Source organism: Mesoplodon densirostris, chromosome X (assembly GCF_025265405.1).
Source record: "Mesoplodon densirostris isolate mMesDen1 chromosome X, mMesDen1 primary haplotype, whole genome shotgun sequence".
Taxonomy (NCBI): Eukaryota; Metazoa; Chordata; class Mammalia; order Artiodactyla; family Ziphiidae; genus Mesoplodon; species Mesoplodon densirostris.
This window is the reverse complement of record NC_082681.1, coordinates 78,197,002-78,217,539: the sequence shown is the minus strand read 5'-3', so window position 1 is coordinate 78,217,539 and position 20,538 is coordinate 78,197,002. Positions and strand designations below refer to the sequence as shown.

Below are 20,538 nucleotides of genomic sequence, written 5' to 3'. Positions count from 1 at the left end.
TTCACAGTTGAGGAAATCAAGGCTTAGAGAAATGAAGTAATTTGTTAAAGTTACTCAGCTAGCAAATGGTAGAGCCAGGACTCAAACCCAGGGCGGTTTACTCCGAAGTCCATGGTTTTTCACCATGCCATTTTGCCTCGTAGCATCCTCTGGTGAGCTCATAAGCTCTTACCCCATTCCATGCTCTGGTTGGAACTGAAATTTCTTTATCCCATTTTCTATTAGATGTCTCTAAACCAAACAATCCAAATGGCACTGGTATGAAGCCCTGGGGCTAAAAACAATAAGACAAGGCTTAGAAGAAATTAGATTATTGACCATAGAGGCAGTTAGGACATAGAATTGTCCCATAGCTTTGATGCTTTTCTGCTTCAGGCTTCTGATCATATACATCAGATGCCTCTCTACTAGAATGAGCAACATTTGTGAGATTCCCAAAAACCTGTCCATAAAACTATGTCAAAACTATGTTTTCTCTTTAAATGGATTGTTCTGCATGACCTTTTTCTGCAGTGAATGCTCTAAAGGGGAGTTCTCTGTAGTTCTTGCTCCCTTTACTAAATAGAAGCTAAGTTGTATGATTTGTGCCACAGCCTCCTGATTTGTATGATACCAACACATCCCTCAGTATGTCTCGAGATGCCTCTGTATTTCAAGATGAGAGCAATATGTCTGTCCTGGATATTCCCACTGCCACTCCAGAAAAGCAGGTGACACAGGTAGGATATTCTTTTTCTCTTTGTGAGATTGGTAGTATGCTTGGGAGTAGGGGATGGGGGAGTGATGGTGGTGATGTGTGGACATGTGTCAAGGACGATGATTGGACCCCTTGGCCCTGGGAATGAAGGCCTGGAAATGTGATTTCAAGGTGGGACGGTGGCAGGTCGCATGACTGGCATTGTCTTCTGTCTGTCACCATGGGCAGAGTCAGGCACAGCAGAACTTAAGGGAAGGTACAAGTGTGAAAAATGTGTGAGGCATCACAGCAACCTGACAGGTGACTAGAAAGACCAACTGCATTCAGAGACAGAGTTCAAAATAATTGCCCCGCTACTTTACTGTATATGAGTTATCTAAATTAAAGTTATTTTTAAAACTAAGTTTTTTAACTTGGCCTTTTCTAGAGGTATCAGCAGATACTCCTGTTCTGAAGCCAGAAATCTTATCAGCTGATCTCAGTCAGGGTTCCACTGGAGAGTGCAAAATCCAGGAGGGTTTTTCTGTCCCAAAGAGTCCAACACAAGCTAGGGAAAGCTTGGTTTAGAAAGGAGGAGTCTCCTTGTGATGATACAGTAATAGTAGACTGAGGCCTTCCTGTTCTTTGGGTTTTTTTTTCTTTTTTAACCCTACCTGTGATTTCCAAAGAATGAATGGGGGAAAATGCACATGGCTTGAGCTGTGTAAACAGCCCCCACTAGCTGTGGGGTTGGCTGGGATATCAGGGAGGAGCATCGGTCCTGAGTGAGAGCCCTTGGTTAACTCCTCCTACTGGCACGTCCCTCAATGATGTGCTATTTGTGTTCCTTACTCAGATGCGCCAGGGCCGAGGTAGGCTGGGCGAGGAAGACTCTGATGTAGATATTGAAGGGTATGATGATGAGGAGGAGGATGGGAAACCTAAGACTCCAGCCCCAGTGAGTATGCTTACAGAAAGCTTATGGTTACATTATACCCTTATATGGTAGGAGCCCCAGTAGTACAGGACAGGCCAAATCCCCAGGCGCTATCAGAAGGTCTCCATAGTGAGGCCCAATCTGACTTTAAGAACCAGCTAAACAAATCTATCCACCAAAATTATGTAACTCCTTGTAAGGCAGCAAGGGGGGTGCGGCTGATGGTGGCTTCTGGTCTTTTACTTGGTCGATTAATGGAACTTTTGTCCTCAACTGGTCTCATTTAGGAAGGTGAAGATGTAGATGGTGATCTTGCAGATGAAGAGGAGGGAACTGTGCAACAGCCTCAAGCCAGTGTCCTGTATGAGGATTTGCTTATGTCTGAAGGAGAAGATGATGAGGAAGATGCCGGGAGTGATGAAGAAGGAGATAACCCTTTCTCTGGTACGTAGCTCACCGTGGCACCCTCAGGACTTGGGAGGAAGCTCTGGGCTACATATGCTCTTACCAGAAACTGCTCTTTTATTGAAGTCCCATTAATAGACCTCAGGGTACTGAGCACTCACTCATAGGCTGATCAAATTCATTAGTCTTAGAAGAGGTGAAAAGATACAACACAGGAGGTACAAAAGATGACAGCCAAAAAGGCAATGCCAAAGCAGCAGTTTTGATTTGAATACTTGATAAAAATGAGATAGAAGTGTTATATGTGGCAATAGGGAAGGAAAATGAAGAAAAAAGATCCTGCTTTGGGATTTTTTTGTGGATTAATGGCAATGGCAGGGGATGAGTATAAGAGGAGATGATGGGGGGGGGGGGAAGAACAGATAGATAGCACTGAAATGGAAAAAGGAAATGATTTTTTAATTCTCTTTCCAAACTACAGATCTTGTCAATGTTGACCCTAGGCAGTCCTCTGAGGTGAGGAGTCCAGGCAAGATGCCTCTGTAGATGCATGGGATTAACTAGTTCTGGAAGACTAAGCCAAAGATGTTAATTCTTTGTCAAACTTATCTCAGGATCTGTCTCTTTTCACAGCTATCCAGCTGAGTGAAAGTGGAAGTGACTCTGATGTGGAATCTGGTGGGATAAGACCCAAACGGCCCCGCATGCTTCAGGAGAACACAAGGATGGGCATGGAAAATGAAGAAAGCATGATGTCCTATGAGGGAGACGGTGGGGAGGCTTCTCATGGTTTGGAGGATAGCAACATCAGGTAATCGGTAGCAACACGCTATAGGGCTGTGGCATCAGTGCCCAGCTATGATGTCAGAGGGCCCAGCATCAGATTACTTTCATCCATCAAACATTTCCTGAGCACCTACTAGGGCCAGGCACTGTGCTAGGCCCTTGGGGATACACAGAGGAGCAAGACATATCCTGCCCTTGAGGAGCTCACAGTCTAGTGGAAGAGACTGATACAACAAAATTATTACAAATACAGTGTGATAAGAGCTACGTAGCATAGGTTAAGTACAAAGTGCCAAGTCACCATTGAGGAGGGAGTATCTCGCTCTGCTTGGAGCAATCAGGGAAAGTGTCACAGATGAGGGAACATTTGAACTGGGCCTTAAAGGATGAATAGGAGTCTACTAAGTAGATAAGTGACAGCAGGTAAGGAGATCCTTAGAGATGGAACAGTATGTTCAAAGGCACAGAAATATAGCAAAGTAAATTCCAAACAGAAGGGAGGTTTCTGGGCGTTGTGACTCTAGAAGTAGCAAGGGATTATACTGTAGAGGACCTTAACTGGTATGCTAAGACATTTGGATTGTGGTTAATGGGAATCATCACTTTAAGGAAAAGAAAGTAACATCAAATTTTTGTGTTAAATAACTCTAGGGCAGTGATAAGGAATTCAGCTAGAATCTGTTAGGAGTGGAAGAAAGGGGAGGGACATATTCAAGAGCTGTTCAGAGGGTAGATCAATTGGATTCAGGAGGTAAGGAGATTAGATATATAATGAATGGGAATGTCACTGAGAGAAGAAAGAGGAAAAACAGGTATTAGATGGAGTGGGAAAGGAGGCAAAAAATGAACTTGTCTGTGGATATGTTGGATTTAAGGTACATAAGATACATCTAAGCCACAGGTATCCAGCAAGCAGTTAAGAGTCTGTTCATCATCAAATATTTACAAGTACAAAAGCAAGGATGTTGTCCTTGCTTCAAGGAGTTCAGTCTAGTGGGAAATCTAAAACAGGCAAACAGATGATGATCACAGTGTAACAAGAAAAGTGCTGTGATAGGCAACAACAGGATTTTTTGGGGACTTGGGTAGGAGTGGAGTAGGGGAGCTGGTTAGAGAAACTGAGCTGAATCAGAATAGGAATCAGCTAAATGAAAAAGAAAGTGAAGGACATTCCAGAGACTAAGAACAGCATGTATGATGACACAGAAACATGAAACACTTCTAGAGAATGCAAGTAGCTCAGTGTGGCTGAAGGTTTTGATCATGATCCGTGTAATAGAGACAGTTTAAAGAAGTAGGTAAGGACCAAGTCATGAAGGGTCTGAAAATTTGGGGCAGACATTGAATGAGCATAGTATGATCATACCCGTATTTTGGAAAGGTTGCTCTGTGCCCCAAAAGAAAGATGGGCAAAAGCCATGAATTAACAGTTTACAAAAGAAATGCAAATGGCCAATAAATATATGAAAAAGTAGCTTCCCTAAGAATCAAAGAAATGCAATAAAACAATGAAATACAATTTTTACCTATAAGATGGGCAAAGATTAAAATAAATGATAACGCCCAGTGTTGGAAAAGGCATGAGGAAAAAGACATTCTGAAATGACTGGTTGGTAATGTAAATTGAAAGGGGTAGGTGAGAGAGATACAGCAATTTATCATTATAAATCAGAAGCTTAAAACACGTGCATCCCCTTTGGCCCCCACATTCCATATCTAGGAAGTTATTCCATGGGAACAATAAAATACCTTCATCAAGATGTTTGTACAAGGATGTTTATCACAGCATTGTTTCTAATAGTGGGAAAATTGAAGACAGCTTAAATGTTCTAGTGAGACACTGTGAAATAAATCCTGTTACAGCCATACAGTGGAATACCATGCAGCTATTAAAATGATGCTATAGATGTATGTTTATTGACATGGAAAGATGTTCATTATAAACATTAGTGAAAAAGCAGATTCCTGAAGAGTATGTAGAGTATTCTAATTTTGTAAATAAAAAGAAAATGTTTAAGCATCAAAGTGAAGTGCATAGAAAAAAATTTAGAAGGTCATATACCAAAAGATCATCTCTGGGTGGTAGCTTTATTGGTGTTTTTTTTTTCTTTTTTTCAGGCGTATATTCTTTTTTTTTAATTTATTTATTCATTTATTTAATTTTTGGCTGCATTGGGTCTTCGCTGGTGCACGCGGGCTTTCTCTAGTTGCAGTGAGCGGGGGCTACTCTTTGTTGCGGGATGCAGGCTTCTCATTGTGGTGGCTTCTCGTTGCAGAGCACAGGCTCTAGGCACGTGGGCTTCAGTAGTTGTGGCACACGGGCTTCAGTAGTTGTGGCACACGGGCTTCAGTAGTTGTGGCTTGCGGGCTGTAGAGCACAGGCTCAGTAGCTGTGGCGCACGGGCTGAGTCGCTCCACGGCATGTGGGATCTTCCTGGACCAGGGCTCGAACCCGTGTCCTCTGCATTGGCAGGCGGATTCTTAACCACTGTGCCACCAGGGAAGCCCCTTCTGGTGTATATTCTAATTTTTTTTTAACCGGTGAACGTGCATTACTTGTGGTTTTTTTTTTTTAAGTAAAATTAAGAATAAACAAACAAACAAAAATAAACAGCACTCTGGCAGAAATGTGAAGAATTAATTGGGGGAGAGCAAGACTGGAGGCATGAAGACTGATTTCAGTGGTGCAGACGGCCAGGGATCACAAAGGACTAAGCCAAGGCAGGCAGAATAGGGCTGGAAAGGAGGGGATAGAGACAAGATATATTGAAAAGGTAGAATCTTCAGGACTGTTGACTAATTGGATATGTAGATGAGTGAAGCTGTAAGTGGCAGACAAAACTATGAGGCTCTCAGAGCATTTATGGTCATGTAAGCTGGCAGTGTGTTGTTCAGGTGTAGGGGAGTTTCTTTCATTCAGATTCTTGCGTATATGAAGTTGGCAAGTTGATGTTTTTGAATAGGATCATTTTTCTCTCAGGGACCTGCCTGTAGAACAGTCCAGAACCGTCATTTTAGGTGAGATGGGCTGATCCCTTGGTGGCACCAAAAACGGGACTGGTCAGCTAGAGGATGGTGTCCGAGCTTGAGAGATGACATGTTTCTCTTCTCAGTTATGGGAGCTATGAGGAGCCTGATCCCAAGTCGAACACCCAAGACACAAGCTTCAGCAGCATCGGTGGGTATGAGGTATCAGAGGAGGAAGAAGATGAGGAGGAGGAAGAGCAGCGCTCTGGGCCGAGCGTACTAAGCCAGGTCCACCTGTCAGAGGACGAGGAGGACAGTGAGGATTTCCACTCCATTGCTGGGGACAGTGACTTGGACTCTGATGAATGAGGCTTCCTTTGGGCCTCCTTGGTCAGCCTTCCCTGTTCTCCAGCCTAGGTGGTTCACCTTTCCCCCATTTGTTTTTATTTGTACAGTGTCTGATCTTGAAATCACCAGATTAACTAATACCGTAGCCTTTAAAAATTAGTAAGTAAGTAAATGATAAAAAAATCACCTCTCCTGATGTTCCTGGGGCAGTGCCACCCTTTGATTTAAAATCAAGCAACCCCCTTCCCCCTACCACTAACAGAGAGTAATCTTCTTCTCCAGTGCCCCCTTTAACTCCATTTATTGCCCTTAGTATCATTCTTTCCTGGGGAAAGAAGAGAAATCATGAAAGAACTAATAACTTTATGTCCTCTTGATGTATTAGAAAATTTCCAAGCATGGTATCATCTCAGTTTTCTAATTTGCAGGCTGGAACAGGGGACAGCCCCTCTGCTGGGACAGAGAATTGGATTCTGGTGGACTCTATGCCACACTAAAAGCATAAACCTCTTGGACAAACTGAACTGCCCATTATTTTATTATTTATTTGATTATACAATGCCTTGTTCCTAAATGGATTGGAGGCAAATAACTATAAATCTTTGAAACAGCCTATATGTCAGAAATATGTCGCCATGTAAATGTGTTCTGTCCCTCCCCCCCAGGGGAAATGGTAGGGAAATGGTAAGTTCCTTAGGGCAAAGACTGTCTTCTGTTTCTTTTCATGCTTAGGATATGGTTCTGTGAGAGTAGGTACTCAGTAAATGTTCCTAGAATCATAAAGTCCTCAACAGATTCGTTACTGAGCATCTGCTCCATGGTAAGCATTTCCATCAAAACGTTGGGATGCAAAATTAAATAAGATGCATTCCTTTCACTGAACAATATCACCATCCAGTTGGGGGAGGGGGAGTGGAATTCAAGACATGTTAATAAATCATTACAGTACTGTGAGATAAGTGCAATTAAGAAGCTAGATCTAAAGTATAGGGGAAAATAGAAGAGTGATCATGTCTGAAAAAGTCAGGGAAGTCTTCCTAGAGGTAATTTTTAAGCTGATTGTTGAAGAATTAGTAGGAGCTTGCCAGATGGAAAAGTCCAGGCAGAGTGTAACATGAAGTGAAAAGGCTGAACTCCAGAAATGGCAGAGTGTGTTTCTAGTTTGTTTGTTTGTTTGTTTGTACCTGCCTTGTTCCAGAAAGGATTTAAGGTGGTTTATGTTCGAGTCCCTCAAATGCTGGAATGGCTAGAGATGAGACTGAAAGATGGATAGGAAGCATATCGTCAAAAGCTTTGAATTTGATGCTAATGCATGTGAATTCATATTATGAGAAATGAGGCGCTCTAGTGGAGTGATATAATCAGATTTGTGTTTTAGAAATTTTCTGTATATGAAATGAAGAAAAATTGAACAATCATGTAACAAGTGTGATACCGTTTTTGTAAATGACAAAACCCATGTGTGTGTATTTATATGTGTTTTTATATGTGTGTATATGCAAAGGAAAAGGTCTGAAAGGATATAGACAAAACTGTTCACAGTGATAACCTCTGGGGAGTGGGATTGGAGGGGAGGGGGCTATATGCTTGTGTGTATACTGGGTGGGGTATTGTGCTTTTATTTCTGTATTTGAATTTTTTACAAGAATGTATTATTTTTGTAATAAAAAATTTTTTTTAAATTCCAGCACTAGTGCGGAGAGTGGTTTGGAGGGGGGCAAATCTAGTTCAAGTATGGGGTAGTGGAGCCTGAACTAGGGCTGTGGCATTAAGATGGCGAGGAGGGGGATGAATTTGAGAGCTGTTTAGGGGATAGACTCAACAGGACTTGATGACCAATTGGCATTTGGGAGTAGAGAAGGAAGAATGAAAGGTGGCTTCCAGAATTTTGGTTTAGCTTGATTGGATGGGTACATGGTATTCATTCATTCATTCAGCATTTATCAAGCCACCTTTTTATCAAGTAGTCTGCTAGATGCTGATACAGACGTTAAGATACAGTTTCTGATGGCAGGGCACTTAAGGTCTAGGATGAGTGGTAGACACATAAATATAAATAAGTTTAATAAGAAATGATCATTTCAATAAATATTTACAAAGTTTCATGGTGATAAGGAGTTACCAACTCTGCTTATGAAGTAAGGATAAGAAGCCTTCATAGAGGGGAACCCTTCAGATAGATCATGAAGAGTAGGGAGGACTTTGCCGGGGTCCTCCTGGCAGTATTCTAGGCAGAGGGAACAGAATGCTTAGGGACATAAAAGTACATGGTCTGTTCGTGGAACAACAAATAGTTCTGGATGGATGGAATATAGGAAACATACGTAGTGTAGTGATTACAAGGCTCAGGATCAAATGCTCATCTTAGATCACTGGCACAGTGTGAAAAATGGATGGGCTGGGGAGGGGTGATGCCAGATGAGAGATGATGGAGACTTAAACTGGCTGAGGCATTGGCAGTAGGGGTGAAATGAAATTAAATTGGCTGAGGCATTGGCAGTAGGGGTGAAATGAGAGGTACCTCTTGGTGACTGATTGGATAATGGAAAGTTGAAAAGTGGAATCTAGGTTTCTGACTTAGGTGATTGGGTAAATGGTGATGGCCATTCACTGAACAGATTGAGGGTGGAAGGTAGGAGAAATAGCTAAGTTCGCTTGGGAGCCTGTGTGTTTAAACTATGATAGGTAGAAAGCTTAGGATTTGTGCAAACTTGGGAGTAGGTGAAGTCACACAGGAAGCCTGTGTAGAGTCAGAAGAGTATGGAGGGCAGAATGCTGGTATAGACCAATTTTTAGGGGTGGTCAGAAATAGAAGGAAAACTTGAAGAATGATATTTCTTAAACCAAGGAAGGAGTTTTAAAGGAAAAAAGAAAAATACTTAGCATATATACCACAGAAAAGTAAAATAAAGCCTGAGAGCCTTTGGGTTTGGCAACTAGGAGGTCCCTGGTGACCTTAGCTAGCAAGAGAGTGAGAATAGAAGCCAGCCAAGCAGGAGGGTGAGGGACAGATGGAAGATGAGGAAGTGACAAGAGAGATCATAGACTACTCTTTCAAGAAGCTAGGCTGTGAGGAATAAAAGAGGGAGAGAGTCTTAAGATGGAAGAAAAATAGGGACTTCCCTGGCTGTCCAGTGGTTAAGACTCTGCGCCTCCACTGCAGGGGCCGCAGGTTTGATTCCTGGTCAGGGAATTAAGATCCTGCATGCGGCGCCTGTGCAGCGCAGCCAAAAATTAAAAAAAAAAAAAAAAAAAAGATGGAAGATAAATAAGTACCCTTATGTAGGCTTCAGGGAGAAAGCAATAGAGAAGGAGGGGTTGGAAAAAAGCAAGAGAAGATAATTGTTGGAAAGACCGCTGTGAAAACAGGAAGGAATGTTAGCATAGATAGCATTTTCTCTTATAGGAGAAGAGATTCTCCCCCCGCCCCCCAGACAAAGGAAGGACGGAGACGGAGTTACAGTTACAGGCCTATAGATGAGGGAGATAGAAAGTTGGAGGAATTCACACTTCATAGCGTCAGTTTCCTCTGTGGAATAGGTAAAATCATCCTTGTGAGAAAAGTGAAAATGGGATGGGAGCTCGAATAAAAGTGTTGAACTGCTGAGAGAATGAAAAATGGGAAACCTGCTAAATGTCCATTAGTAGCAGAGAGGTTGAATTACGGTACGTCCAGTCAAAAAATATGCAACTGTTGAAAAAGAATGAGGAAAATCTATATGTGCTAATATGGAAAGATATTCTTGAAGAAGTAAGTCTTAGAATAGTAGGTGGCATTTAATTTCACTTGTTTAGGAGACAAAAGGAATGTAAATCCATATTTGCATATTCACAGAGAAGATTTGGCATGTTGCGCTTCAAACTGTTAACACCTCTAGGAGTGAAGTAGGGTTGGGGAGGGGCACATTCTTTTCACTGTAAACCCTTCTATTAATGTTGAAGTGTTTCTTGGTATTTTTTTTTTAATGGTCATGAGGGAAATGGGAGCTGGAGCTGACATGGGATCCATAAAATGATTGTTATAGGTGTTCAATGCACAAATGTGGTTAAAGTCTGTTTATCTAAAATGGTACCGATTTACTTTATTGTGTGATTTTTTTCCAAAGGTCCTCAGCAGCACAGCTGTCATGGTGTAGAAGCAGAAAAGGTAAAGCAGTTTGCATGTGACTATAAATAGTTAGGGATGGTTAGAGCATGGTGCATATGGAAGGGGCTGGCAAAAGCTGAAACTAGAATTAGCCAGGGTCCAGATCATGGAGAGCTCTATATGCTTTGCTAAAGAATCTGGACATAATCCTAAAGGCAGTAGGAATCTACTGAAGGATTTGGATCACTTTAGCTGCAATTTGGGCTATGGACTATAGAATAGGACTGGAGATGGTTGTGGCAGTCATTTAAGCAAGATATGAGTCAGTTGTGAAACAAGAACAGGGGGCAAAGATTTGAGAGAATTGAGGAGGTAGACTCTACAAGTGATTGATTAAATGTGGGGGATATTTCAGTCAGTTAGTCAAATGCTGATTGAGCCTGGCGGGTGCCAGGCATTATTCTTTGTGCTCTGAATACAGCAGTGAATAAAACATACCCCCTTCCCTCAGAGAGTTTAGGATCTAGTGGGGGAGGAAGACAAACAAGTGAATGAGAGTGAGAGAAGTACTCCGAAGACAAAACAAAGTGATGTGAGAGGGTATGGGGTGAGGGTTCTAACTTAATGGTCAAGGAAGACCTTGCTGAGTAGCTCTCATTGGCGTATAAATATGCATGTATTACTGTGATAAAACATTTTTTTTTAATTTGAAGGAACCACAAAAGGTACTTTAAAAGACTGGCCAGAGAAGTATAAGAAAAACGGATACAGTTTTTGGGGACGCCAAAGGAGAATTTCAGAGGATGGAATGGTCAGCAATGTCCAGTATTTGCAGAAAGGTTAGTCAGATAAGGACTGAAATATGTCATTTGGACTTGGCAGTTGGTGAGCCTAATGAAAATAGTTTCTTTGGAATGGTGGATGCAGAAACCAGATGGCAAGTGGGTTTAAGAATTGAATTGAATGTGAAGTAGAAACAGAGCTTGACTTGATTAAATAATAGCTGTCATTCACTGTGCCAGCCTCTGTGCAGAGAGCTCTTCTTACCTGACCTCATTTAATCCTGAACCATCTATGAGATCAATATTATTCCCATTTTACAAATGAGGAAACTTCCTCAGGAGCACCAAGGGTAGAAGAGATTAGCCTTGGCCTAGAGAAGGGCCATCTTTAAATTAAGACCAGAAAGATGGGTATTGGATATAGAGAAGCAGTAGGAAGGAAACCATGACTCTGGGCATTGTGGACCATGGTAAGGAGTTTTGTCTATATTCTAAAAGTAGTGGGAAATTTTTCAGTGGGAGTGGGGTTGGAGCCTGAGAAGCTAACCTCAGGATTGTGTTTCCAAAACACCGGTTCCATATCAGTGTAAAAATAGACAAATTTTTTCCTATTGGTAGTTTAATCTCCTTTGGCAATTGCAGGGTCTTCGGTATTATAATGCAAATATTTGCCTAAATGTAATAATCTAATTTGTTTCCCCCTGACTTTGAAGATAAACCACTGGTGTACTTGTACTGATTCCCAGGCCCCAGTTCAAACTTCTTGAGTCAGAATGTCTGGGGAAGACTGGTGGTGTGTATATTTTACAGATGGCCCAAGTGATTTTTTTTTTTTTTTGGCCATGCCACACAGCTTGTGGGATATTAGTTCCCCGAACAGGGATTGAACCCGTGCCCTTGGCAGTGAAAGTGCGGAATCCTAACCATTGGGCTGCCAGGGAATTCCCTCCAAGCGATTCTTATCTGAGAAGTTTGGGAAACTCTGATTCAGCAACATTCCCAAATTAATGCTATCCTCTGTATCAGCTGTTGTTGCCAAAATCTTAGCTCTCTGTGCACCAGTGCCAAACAGAAATATGGAGACAGAGTGATGGAGGAGAAAGAAAGAGTGGCTTGCTTTCTTTGCCAGGCAAAGGGGAACACAGTAGGCTAGTGCCTCAAGAACTGTGCCCCCCTTCACTGGGGAATAGGGAGAAGTTGTATAGTCAGGGGTAGTGGTCAGAGGTATGTGATAAGGATCAAGGCAGTAACAGTCTTGCATTCTTCTTTCTTCTGCAGTTTCAAAAGGGTGGGGTTGCTGACAAGATTAGGGTGTGTGCAGGGTCTCCTACTAATTTCCTGAGCTTCTCTGGTCACTTTAATCTTGCCTCAGGTGGTTTTGTGGCTGCTCCTCCCTTGATTAGCAACTGTTCAGGTCTGCCCTTTGGAACTCAGGGAAGGTCATGGAGGCTGGAGTCTTGCTTACAAGAAATGGGGGACAAAAAGGCCTCCCGGCCCAGGAGCCCCAGAGGGCCCTGCTCAGCATTGGTCCCTCCCTTTTCTTTGATATTCCTCAATCTTGAGGAGAACAGATGTTGGACAAGAAAAGGGAACAATCGTTTTGGGTAGAGATGTTAGGCAGAGGAGCTCAGCTTTAGGGGGACTCGGTTTTCATCCCCACTTCAGCTGTATCTTTCCCCAAATCTTTTAGGGAACGGGACGACAACAGCTTTAACTACTTCTTGCTGAGCTGGGGCGTATTCCTGCCTAAATTTGGGGGAATAGATAACGAATTAGAAATATTTGAGTTCCAAGTCCTGGATCCCAGTCTTATGTGATTAAGATCTCAGTCCTTTGTTTTGCCATTTTGGTGTAGCAGACCCAGTTAGAAGTAAGAGGAGTGACAACTAGAACTTTAGTAGACAGAACAGATCTCATTTCCTTGGGAATTCAGGGGAGTAAGTCTGAAGCCCAGTCTGGAACCAGCACTTCAGAGAGACTTATTGTAGCCAGTTGTTTCCAAACCATTCCCTGTATGGGGAAAACCTATCAAGGCAATCCTGAAGACCCAGAAATAGGAAGCTGACCACATGTCTAGCAGTTAGAATTATCGAAAGAATCAGCATATGAATCTATAGGTAGAAGGTATGAGAAAGGATAAGAAAACAGAACTTTCATTCCACTTGTCGGAACAAATACTTCAAGTTTCCCAAAGGGTGAGATGTCTGCTTCGCAGGAGTCTGTGCTGGCTGTAGGCAGCCTTGGCTGGCCAATAGCTGATAATCTTCTTACTCTGGTATGATGTACCCACGGTTTTACTCTATCTAATTTTAGAGAGGTGTGAGTAGTAAGAAGAATGTCCTAAGATAAGATCCCTTTCATTTTTTTCTTCAGGCTGCTTCTGCTGCTCAGGTCATTGCTCTTTTTGATACTTCAGCAGCACCCCGTCTCCCCCTTTGAAGGGAGGTAAGAGAGCTTCCAGGTGAGAGGGAGATGAGCCAGGTCGAGGATCTCGGGCAAGCTGTCTACTTCTGATGTCGTCGTCTTCTCGCCCTGGTGTGCGTGTAGTTTCTCCTTTGTTGGATCATTGTTTTGAGGTGATTTTGAGGTCACCCATCCTCTCTATGGGCCACTCCAGTGCAGGGGCCCTTTGTGAGTGGAAATTAATCGAAGAGTCAATTCCCTTCAGTTTCGCTGTGCATAAGCTAGTTAAGAGTACCTGAAAAGGGTCCTCCTGTCCCTTATAACTTCTCCAGTATGCATAATCCCCTGGTTGCAGGTCATGGGGCATCTGATCTTCACCCAAAGAAATTACTGAGATAAGCTTCAGAAACAAGCTTAGAGTATCCTTTAATAATTCAATTAAGCTTTAAATTAATTTAACATAACAGCAAAGAACTATGTGAGAGATGAGTCTTATTAACTACAAATCTCCATTAACAAAACTGGGATTTAAAAAAAAAAAACAAAAAAAAACTGGGGAGTTCGTCTCTGTGGCTCCGCGAGAGGAGTCTGTGAATAAAGACGCCGAAAACGCGAAGTGACTAAATGGGAGCCAAGACGTAAAACTAGCGAAGGAGAGAGAATGTGGCTTCATGAATAGGAATGCCTGCCAGATACCAGAACTGGAGGTGATGGATGAAGATCGGCATATTGAAGAAGTCTTGGATAAGTTTGTTAATTGTCACGAGCAAACATATGAAGAATTTCTGAGCACTTTGGCTCATCTTTCAAAAGATAATGTGACCAAAAGAGGAGCCTTTGGAACCAATTCTTCAGAAAACAATTTTCCTTCAGTAAAATTTACTCAGAGAAATGAACCAAATGATCACCATCTCAGCAATAAAGCCATCTTTCTTCGTACTTCGTCACAGTGTTCAGAAGAGGAACAGATAGTGATGGATGAAGGCCAAAAAGTTGGCAGTTCCTTTCAAGGTGATCTGAATCAGGCAGGAAAGGTGAAGGTAGACAACTTCCTTGATTTAGAAGATTTGGACTTGGATGAAGACATTAAGCCCCAAATGAATTTGCTGCTGCTTCCAGGAGAGGTGGAGCAGGACATGAGCATGAGTGTTCCTTCTTACATTCCTTCTGTGGCCCAGCCTCTTACCTCTGAAGTGAAGCCAAGGCCCACTGGAAAAGGAGCAGGCAAACAAAGATAGTCGGAGGTGAAGTTCGGCTGTTCTCACTTGATGAAGAATTTGATTATGATGCTGTGATTCTAACCCCCCAAGTTCACTCCTGCAGAGATAGATGCTATCAAAGAGCTATGTGAGCAAAAGAAAAAGAGCACAGACTTAGAGAAACCCCGGGACTGATCCACCAGGATATCTTCGTGTTTATTTTTATCTTGTTCTTATTCGAGCAACATTAGCATAAAATATATACCTACTATAAAAAAAACCTGGGATTTAACATTCATTGAAAAATCTTTTTCTCTCTAAAATTACCCCCTTTTCTACTAAATGTAACCAAATTAAGAATCAATGGATTGCAAAATAAGTGTGGTCTCAATAAACTTGGTTTGATGATTTATTATATAACTGTAATTGATCATATAGACTTTTTACTTGTTGAAACTTTTTTTTTTTTTTTTTTTTTTTCCGGTACGCAGGCCTCTCACTGTTGTGGCCTCTCCCCTTGCGGAGCCTGTGCTCCGACGTGCAGGCTCAGCAGCCGTGGCTCACGGGCCTAGCCACTCCGCGGTACGTGGGATCTTCCCGGACCGGGGCACGAACCCGTGTCCCCTGCATCAGCAGGCGGACTCTCAACCACTGCGCCACCAGGGAAGCCCTACTTGCTGAAACTCTTATAAGGAGTCTCAGACTGCACTTTTAAAGGACCTCTCAGGGCTAGGAAAGTCACGCCAAGGGCTTATCACAGATTTTTGCCTAACAGATTGTAGGTGAATTCCTCCCTTTTTGAGGTCTCCAAAATACCTTGGGATTTCTGTAACCACTAGTAAGGTAGCCTTCCTAATTTATCTGATAAAGCTGCAGGGAACCTAAGAGTTTCCAATCTCTGGAGGGAGCAGATAGAGAGATAAGATAAATGTTTCAATTCTGTTTACAAAAAAGTATAATTTACCAAATTTCTGTAAGTTACAATGAATTTGAGGGGAGGGTTTCCTTATACCTGGAAAACACAGGTTTAAACCGGTAATTTTTTCAGATAGAAACCATAAAAATAACCATATTCGCCAGTTCACTCCATCCTATATAACTAATCCTTTTTTGGTTAACAGCTTTATGAGGCCATCAGGTTTTTCATTAGAATTCTTCAATTTCTTACCCAGTTCATCATTATGGTCTGAAAGTCAGAAACTTGTATATATCCAAAAGTCCTTTCTATAAATCTTCTTGAAGGGGAAGCATTTTTTGCAAAGGCATTAGATTGAAACTGTAAGTGTCTATAATGACAAAAGACTTAAGGCACGTTTGTTAAGGAATCTCCATACTGTTCTCCATAGTGGCTGTATCAAATTACATTCCCACCAGCAGTGCAAGAGTGTTCCCTATTCTCCACACCCTCTCCAGCATTTGTTTCTAGATTTTTTGACGTTGGCCATTCTGACCCGTGTGAGATGATATCTCATTGTAGTTTTGATTTGGGCACATACCCTGAGAAAACCATAATTCAAAAAGAGTCATGTACCAAAATGTTCATTGCAGCGCTATTTACAATAGCCAGGAGATGGAAGCAACCTAAGTGTCCATCATCGGATGAATGGATAAAGAAGATGTGGCACATATATACAATGGAATATTACTCAGCCATAAAAAGAAACGAAATTGAGTTATTTGTAGTGAGGTGGATGGACCTAGAGTCTGTCATACAGAGTGAGGTAAGTCAGAAAGAGAAAAACAAATACCGTATGCTAACACATATATATGGAATCTAAGGAAAAAAAAGTCATGAAGAGCCTAAGGGTAAGACAGGAATAAAGACACAGACCCACTAGAGAATGGACTTGAGGATATGGGGAGGGGGAAGGGTAAGCTGTGACAAAGTGAGAGAGTGACATGGACATATATACACTACCAAACGTAAAATAGATAGCTAGTGGGAAGCAGCCGCATAGCACAGGGAGATCAGCTGGGTGCTTTGTGACCACCTCGAGGGGTGGGATAGGGAGGGTGGGAGGGAGGGAGACGCAAGAGGGCAGAGATATGGGAACATACGTATATATGTATAACTGATTCACTTTGTTATAAAGCAGAAACTAACACACCATTGTAAAGCAATTATACTCCAATAAAGATGTTTTAAAAAAAAGCCATGTTTAAAATCTGATTACAATGCAATTGACAAAGTAACTTGGTTACTGTTGTGATATACAACATTTTAAGATAATAACTAGAATTATGACTGATAACATTTTATTACCAGGACATATCAGATCTTTATGAAGTCCATATAATTTCTAGAATATCTGTATTAGTAACATTTACCATACAGTATAACCTAAGAAGATTTATTACTCATGTGACAATACTTCCCATGTAATTTAACATACCAAATGAACCTGATTAGTATCTCTCTTTGGGATGTTTCAGGGCCACTGTGGAAAACAGTATGGATATTTCTCAGAAAACTAAAAATAGAACTACCATACGACCCAGCAATTCCACTCCTGGGCATATATCTGTAAAAAACAAAATATGGGGAGGGGGAAGGATAAGCTGCGAGAGAGAGGCATGGACATATATATACACTACCAAATGTAAAATAGATAGCTAGTGGGAAGCAGCCCATAGCACAGGGAGATCATCTTGGTGCTTTGTGACCACCTAGAGGGGTGGGGTAGGGAGGGTGGGAGGGAGGGAGACGCAAGAGGGAAGAGATATGGGAACATATGTATATGTATTACTGATTCACTTTGTTATAAAGCAGAAACTAACACACCATTGTGAGGCAATTATACTCCAATAAAGATTTAAAAAAGAAAAGAATACTTTGGAGGGAGAAACCAAATCCAGTCTTGTTCTAGCCCATTCCTATTGAAATCCATGTACCCAACTAAATTTAGTCCAGTCTTAGAAAATCCTGATCATGTATCATTCTTTTCAGTATTTTTCATTCTTCACACATTTTTTAATGCTTTTTTAAAAACTTTATTTAATTTGTTTTTGACTGCGTTGGGTCTTCGTTGCCACGTGCAGGCTTTCTGTAGTTGTGGGAGCGGGGGCTACTCTTCGTTGAGGTGTGTGGGCTTCTCATTGTGGTGGCTTCTCTTGTTGTGGAGCACAGGCTCTAGGCATGCGGGCTTCAGTCGTTGTGGCTCAAGGGCTCTAGAGCGCAGGCTCAGTATTTTTGGCGCACGGGCTTAGTTGCTCCACAGCATGTGGGATCTTCCAGGACCCGGGCTCGAACCCGTGTCACCTGCATTGGCAGGTGGATTCTTAACCACTGTGCCACCAGGAAAGCCCTTCATAACTTCTTTTACTAAAAACACATATCTTACTTTCCTTAAAAGTTTTTTCCCATTGAGTTCATTTTCTTGTTGATAAATTTGTAATAGATACAGAATAAGGTCTTATTTGATCTCTAGTAAACCTAGGTGTACAACAGAAGTATTATACTTGACATTGATGACTCTAACATATCTATATTAATCAAACAAACAAGCTTAAACCACCTTCAGTACCAGATATCAGTTTAGTACTGAATATTTTCCAGATGACATGAACCTGAAATTCATTCTAGCCAGATTATTTTCTATTTCTGAGTATTTATATAAGCACTTAATTTTTTAAAAAGCCAACTAAGTAGAGCTCTTTTATGAATTCATTTTTGGCAATACCATACACCTAAAACACACATATAGACACTTACGAACACACAAACAAACATAGAGGCCCCATAGTTTCCATTCGAATTTCAGCCCTGAGTCAGATACAACATAAAAGCCATCAGTTACAAGGGGTTGGATTCAAATTGGGCTTCTAGCAGATGGAACACATCAAGGTCACCTATCTAGATGGTTAAACCCTTTTTACTAGTGTTTACAGAAGAAAAGACACTTAAGATTTCTATTTATCCTTGACAAGTCAAATTCTAAATTACTTTACCCTCTTTAAAATTTCCAGTTTAAAAGGATGGCAGAGGTAGGTGTTCCTGAGAAGACCAGGTAGGACATTTGCATCTCAATGGTACAGGCAAGTTCCTCCTAGGATGACTTTGTTTCCCTTTTGTTTAATATTTATAAGCCTCTTGGGCTTCCCTGGTGGCGCAGTGGTTGAGAGTCTGCCTGCCGATGCAGGGGACGTGGGTTCGTGCCCCAGTCTGGGAAGATCCCACATGCTGCGGAGCCGCTGGGCCCGTGAGCCATGGCTGCTGAGCCTGCGCGTCCGGAGCCTGTGCTCGGCAACGGGAGAGGCCACAACAGTGAGAGGCCCGTGTGCAGCAAAAAAGAAAAAAAAAAAAAAAAAAAAAAAAATATATATATATATATATATATATTTATAAGCCTCTTAAGATAAATAGGGAAGGTTTTGGGAGTGGTAAAAGAGATTGGTGGGTTTTGGATTATTTTCGGAGCCACACCTCTGGTCCGGTAAAGACTACATTTGTAAAACAAGGACAGTTTTGTTTTCTTTTTCAAAGAATTGGGTGGCTACCTCAATGATATTGAGGGACTGACATACCCATTCACCCATGTTGGAAAGTTTTACTTTTCCTCATTTAGCTTAGGGGAGAAGGCCTCTTCCAGACTTCCTATCAGGCTCTGAATATCAGCTATGGTTAGTTTAGTCAGACCAGTGGCCTCCTATTTTGGTAATCTATTTATAAACAGTTTTTGAGGATCTTCCCTACTTTTCAGAAATTGGTACCTTATATTTAGATACTATATAACCCTTTTACTTAATAATCACCAGCTGGATATCTTTGGCCAAGCCGGGAACCTCGATATTCCACGTTCCAGGGTCTACTAAGGCTTATCAGAACAATCTGAAGGAGTAAGGGAACGTGCAGAAGTGGGGGAGGCTTGTTTTCCTCCCTGAGCCAGGAGAGTTTTTCTGATTCCTCAGGCTTTCAATTATAGGGGAAAGTCCTGGACATAAGGGAACCTCAGTCCATTTTCCCATCCTGTGGCAATAAAGATCTAATTGTAAGAGACCCATTTTTAGGCCATTTTTCTTTGTCATTGGATCATAGCTATAGGTTGACCAGTCATTCAAAAAGTGTTCTAAGGGGCTCCCAGGTGGGGATGGAACCCTAGAGGAAGCGCTTCCCATTCTAGCTTGAGCAGTTAGTAACACGTCTGCGCGCTCCAACCAAAGTAACCAAACGAACCCAGACCTTGCCAGCTGGAAGCCACACTCAAAATTTAAAAAAACAGCAAAGAGATGCCCAGAAATCAAAAACCAAATGGCAAAAATGCCCCAAATATGACTTCCCAGTCCCACTAGACCTGTGACCTTTGTCCGAAGCGGCGCCTTACAAATGGAATTTCCCTTCATAGGGAGAACTCCCACTCCCCAAACTGGAACCGAAGTTCCCCAACTGAACAAAGTCAAAAAGGCCATGGTGTGCACTCCAGGGGACTTACCAAATTGCTGGCAGGTTTGTTGCGACGTACCAAACGCCCTCTTTCTAATCCTCCAAGAGTTAATGTTTTCTCAGAGTAGGTGTCCGGGCTGATGCGGAGAAGGGAGAAGGAAGGTGTCCTCAAGGCAAAGAAAGCCTCGGCAGCTGCTAGGGCAACCTCTCCCCCATCTCCGCCGCAGCCATGGAGCTCTGCAGCTGAGACGGCGGGTTGGATGTGATCAGGGCAGGGCCCTATGGCAGGGGAACCCTGGCGATCTGGCCTCAGAGAAATCCTCCAACCCTCTGCTCTCCCTGAGGAGGGTGGCGTGGAGAGAAATCCCTGAGCAACAGATCAAGCCGAGGGCCCTACGGGGCCTCCTGCCCACAAGTCAATCCTGGACGAGCCCCCAATTTTGTTGCCAAAATCTTGGCTCTCTGTGCGGCAATGCCAAACAGGAATATGGAGGAGAAAGAGTGGCTTGCTTTCTTTGCCAGGCAAAGGGGAACACAGTAGGCTAGCACCTCAAGAACTGTGCCCCCT

At 42.2% G+C, this 20,538-nt stretch overlaps 1 protein-coding gene and 1 pseudogene across 7 annotated transcripts in view; both read left to right on the top strand.

Annotated features, from left to right (window-relative positions):
• Positions 1–13,449, top strand: part of TAF1 (TATA-box binding protein associated factor 1) — an 84,979-nt gene extending 71,530 nt beyond the window's left edge. For 3 of the 7 annotated variants that reach the window (XM_060087982.1, XM_060087979.1, XM_060087978.1), the window contains exons 35-39: positions 594–719; positions 1,533–1,634; positions 1,901–2,057; positions 2,652–2,829; positions 5,918–7,686. In XM_060087982.1, coding sequence (XP_059943965.1) covers positions 594–719; positions 1,533–1,634; positions 1,901–2,057; positions 2,652–2,829; positions 5,918–6,140 — 786 coding nt within the window. In that variant the 3' untranslated portion in view covers positions 6,141–7,686. Of the gene's footprint in view, positions 1–593; positions 720–1,532; positions 1,635–1,900; positions 2,058–2,651; positions 2,830–5,784; positions 5,823–5,917; positions 7,687–10,225; positions 10,267–10,919; positions 11,046–13,361 lie in introns of those variants that run through there. The other 4 variants (XM_060087984.1, XM_060087983.1, XM_060087980.1 and 1 more) reach the window with 3 other exon arrangements.
• Positions 13,450–14,055: 606 nt separating this feature from the next.
• LOC132482667 (intraflagellar transport-associated protein-like) lies at positions 14,056–15,010 on the top strand (annotated as a pseudogene).
• The last annotated feature ends 5,528 nt before the right edge of the window (positions 15,011–20,538 follow it).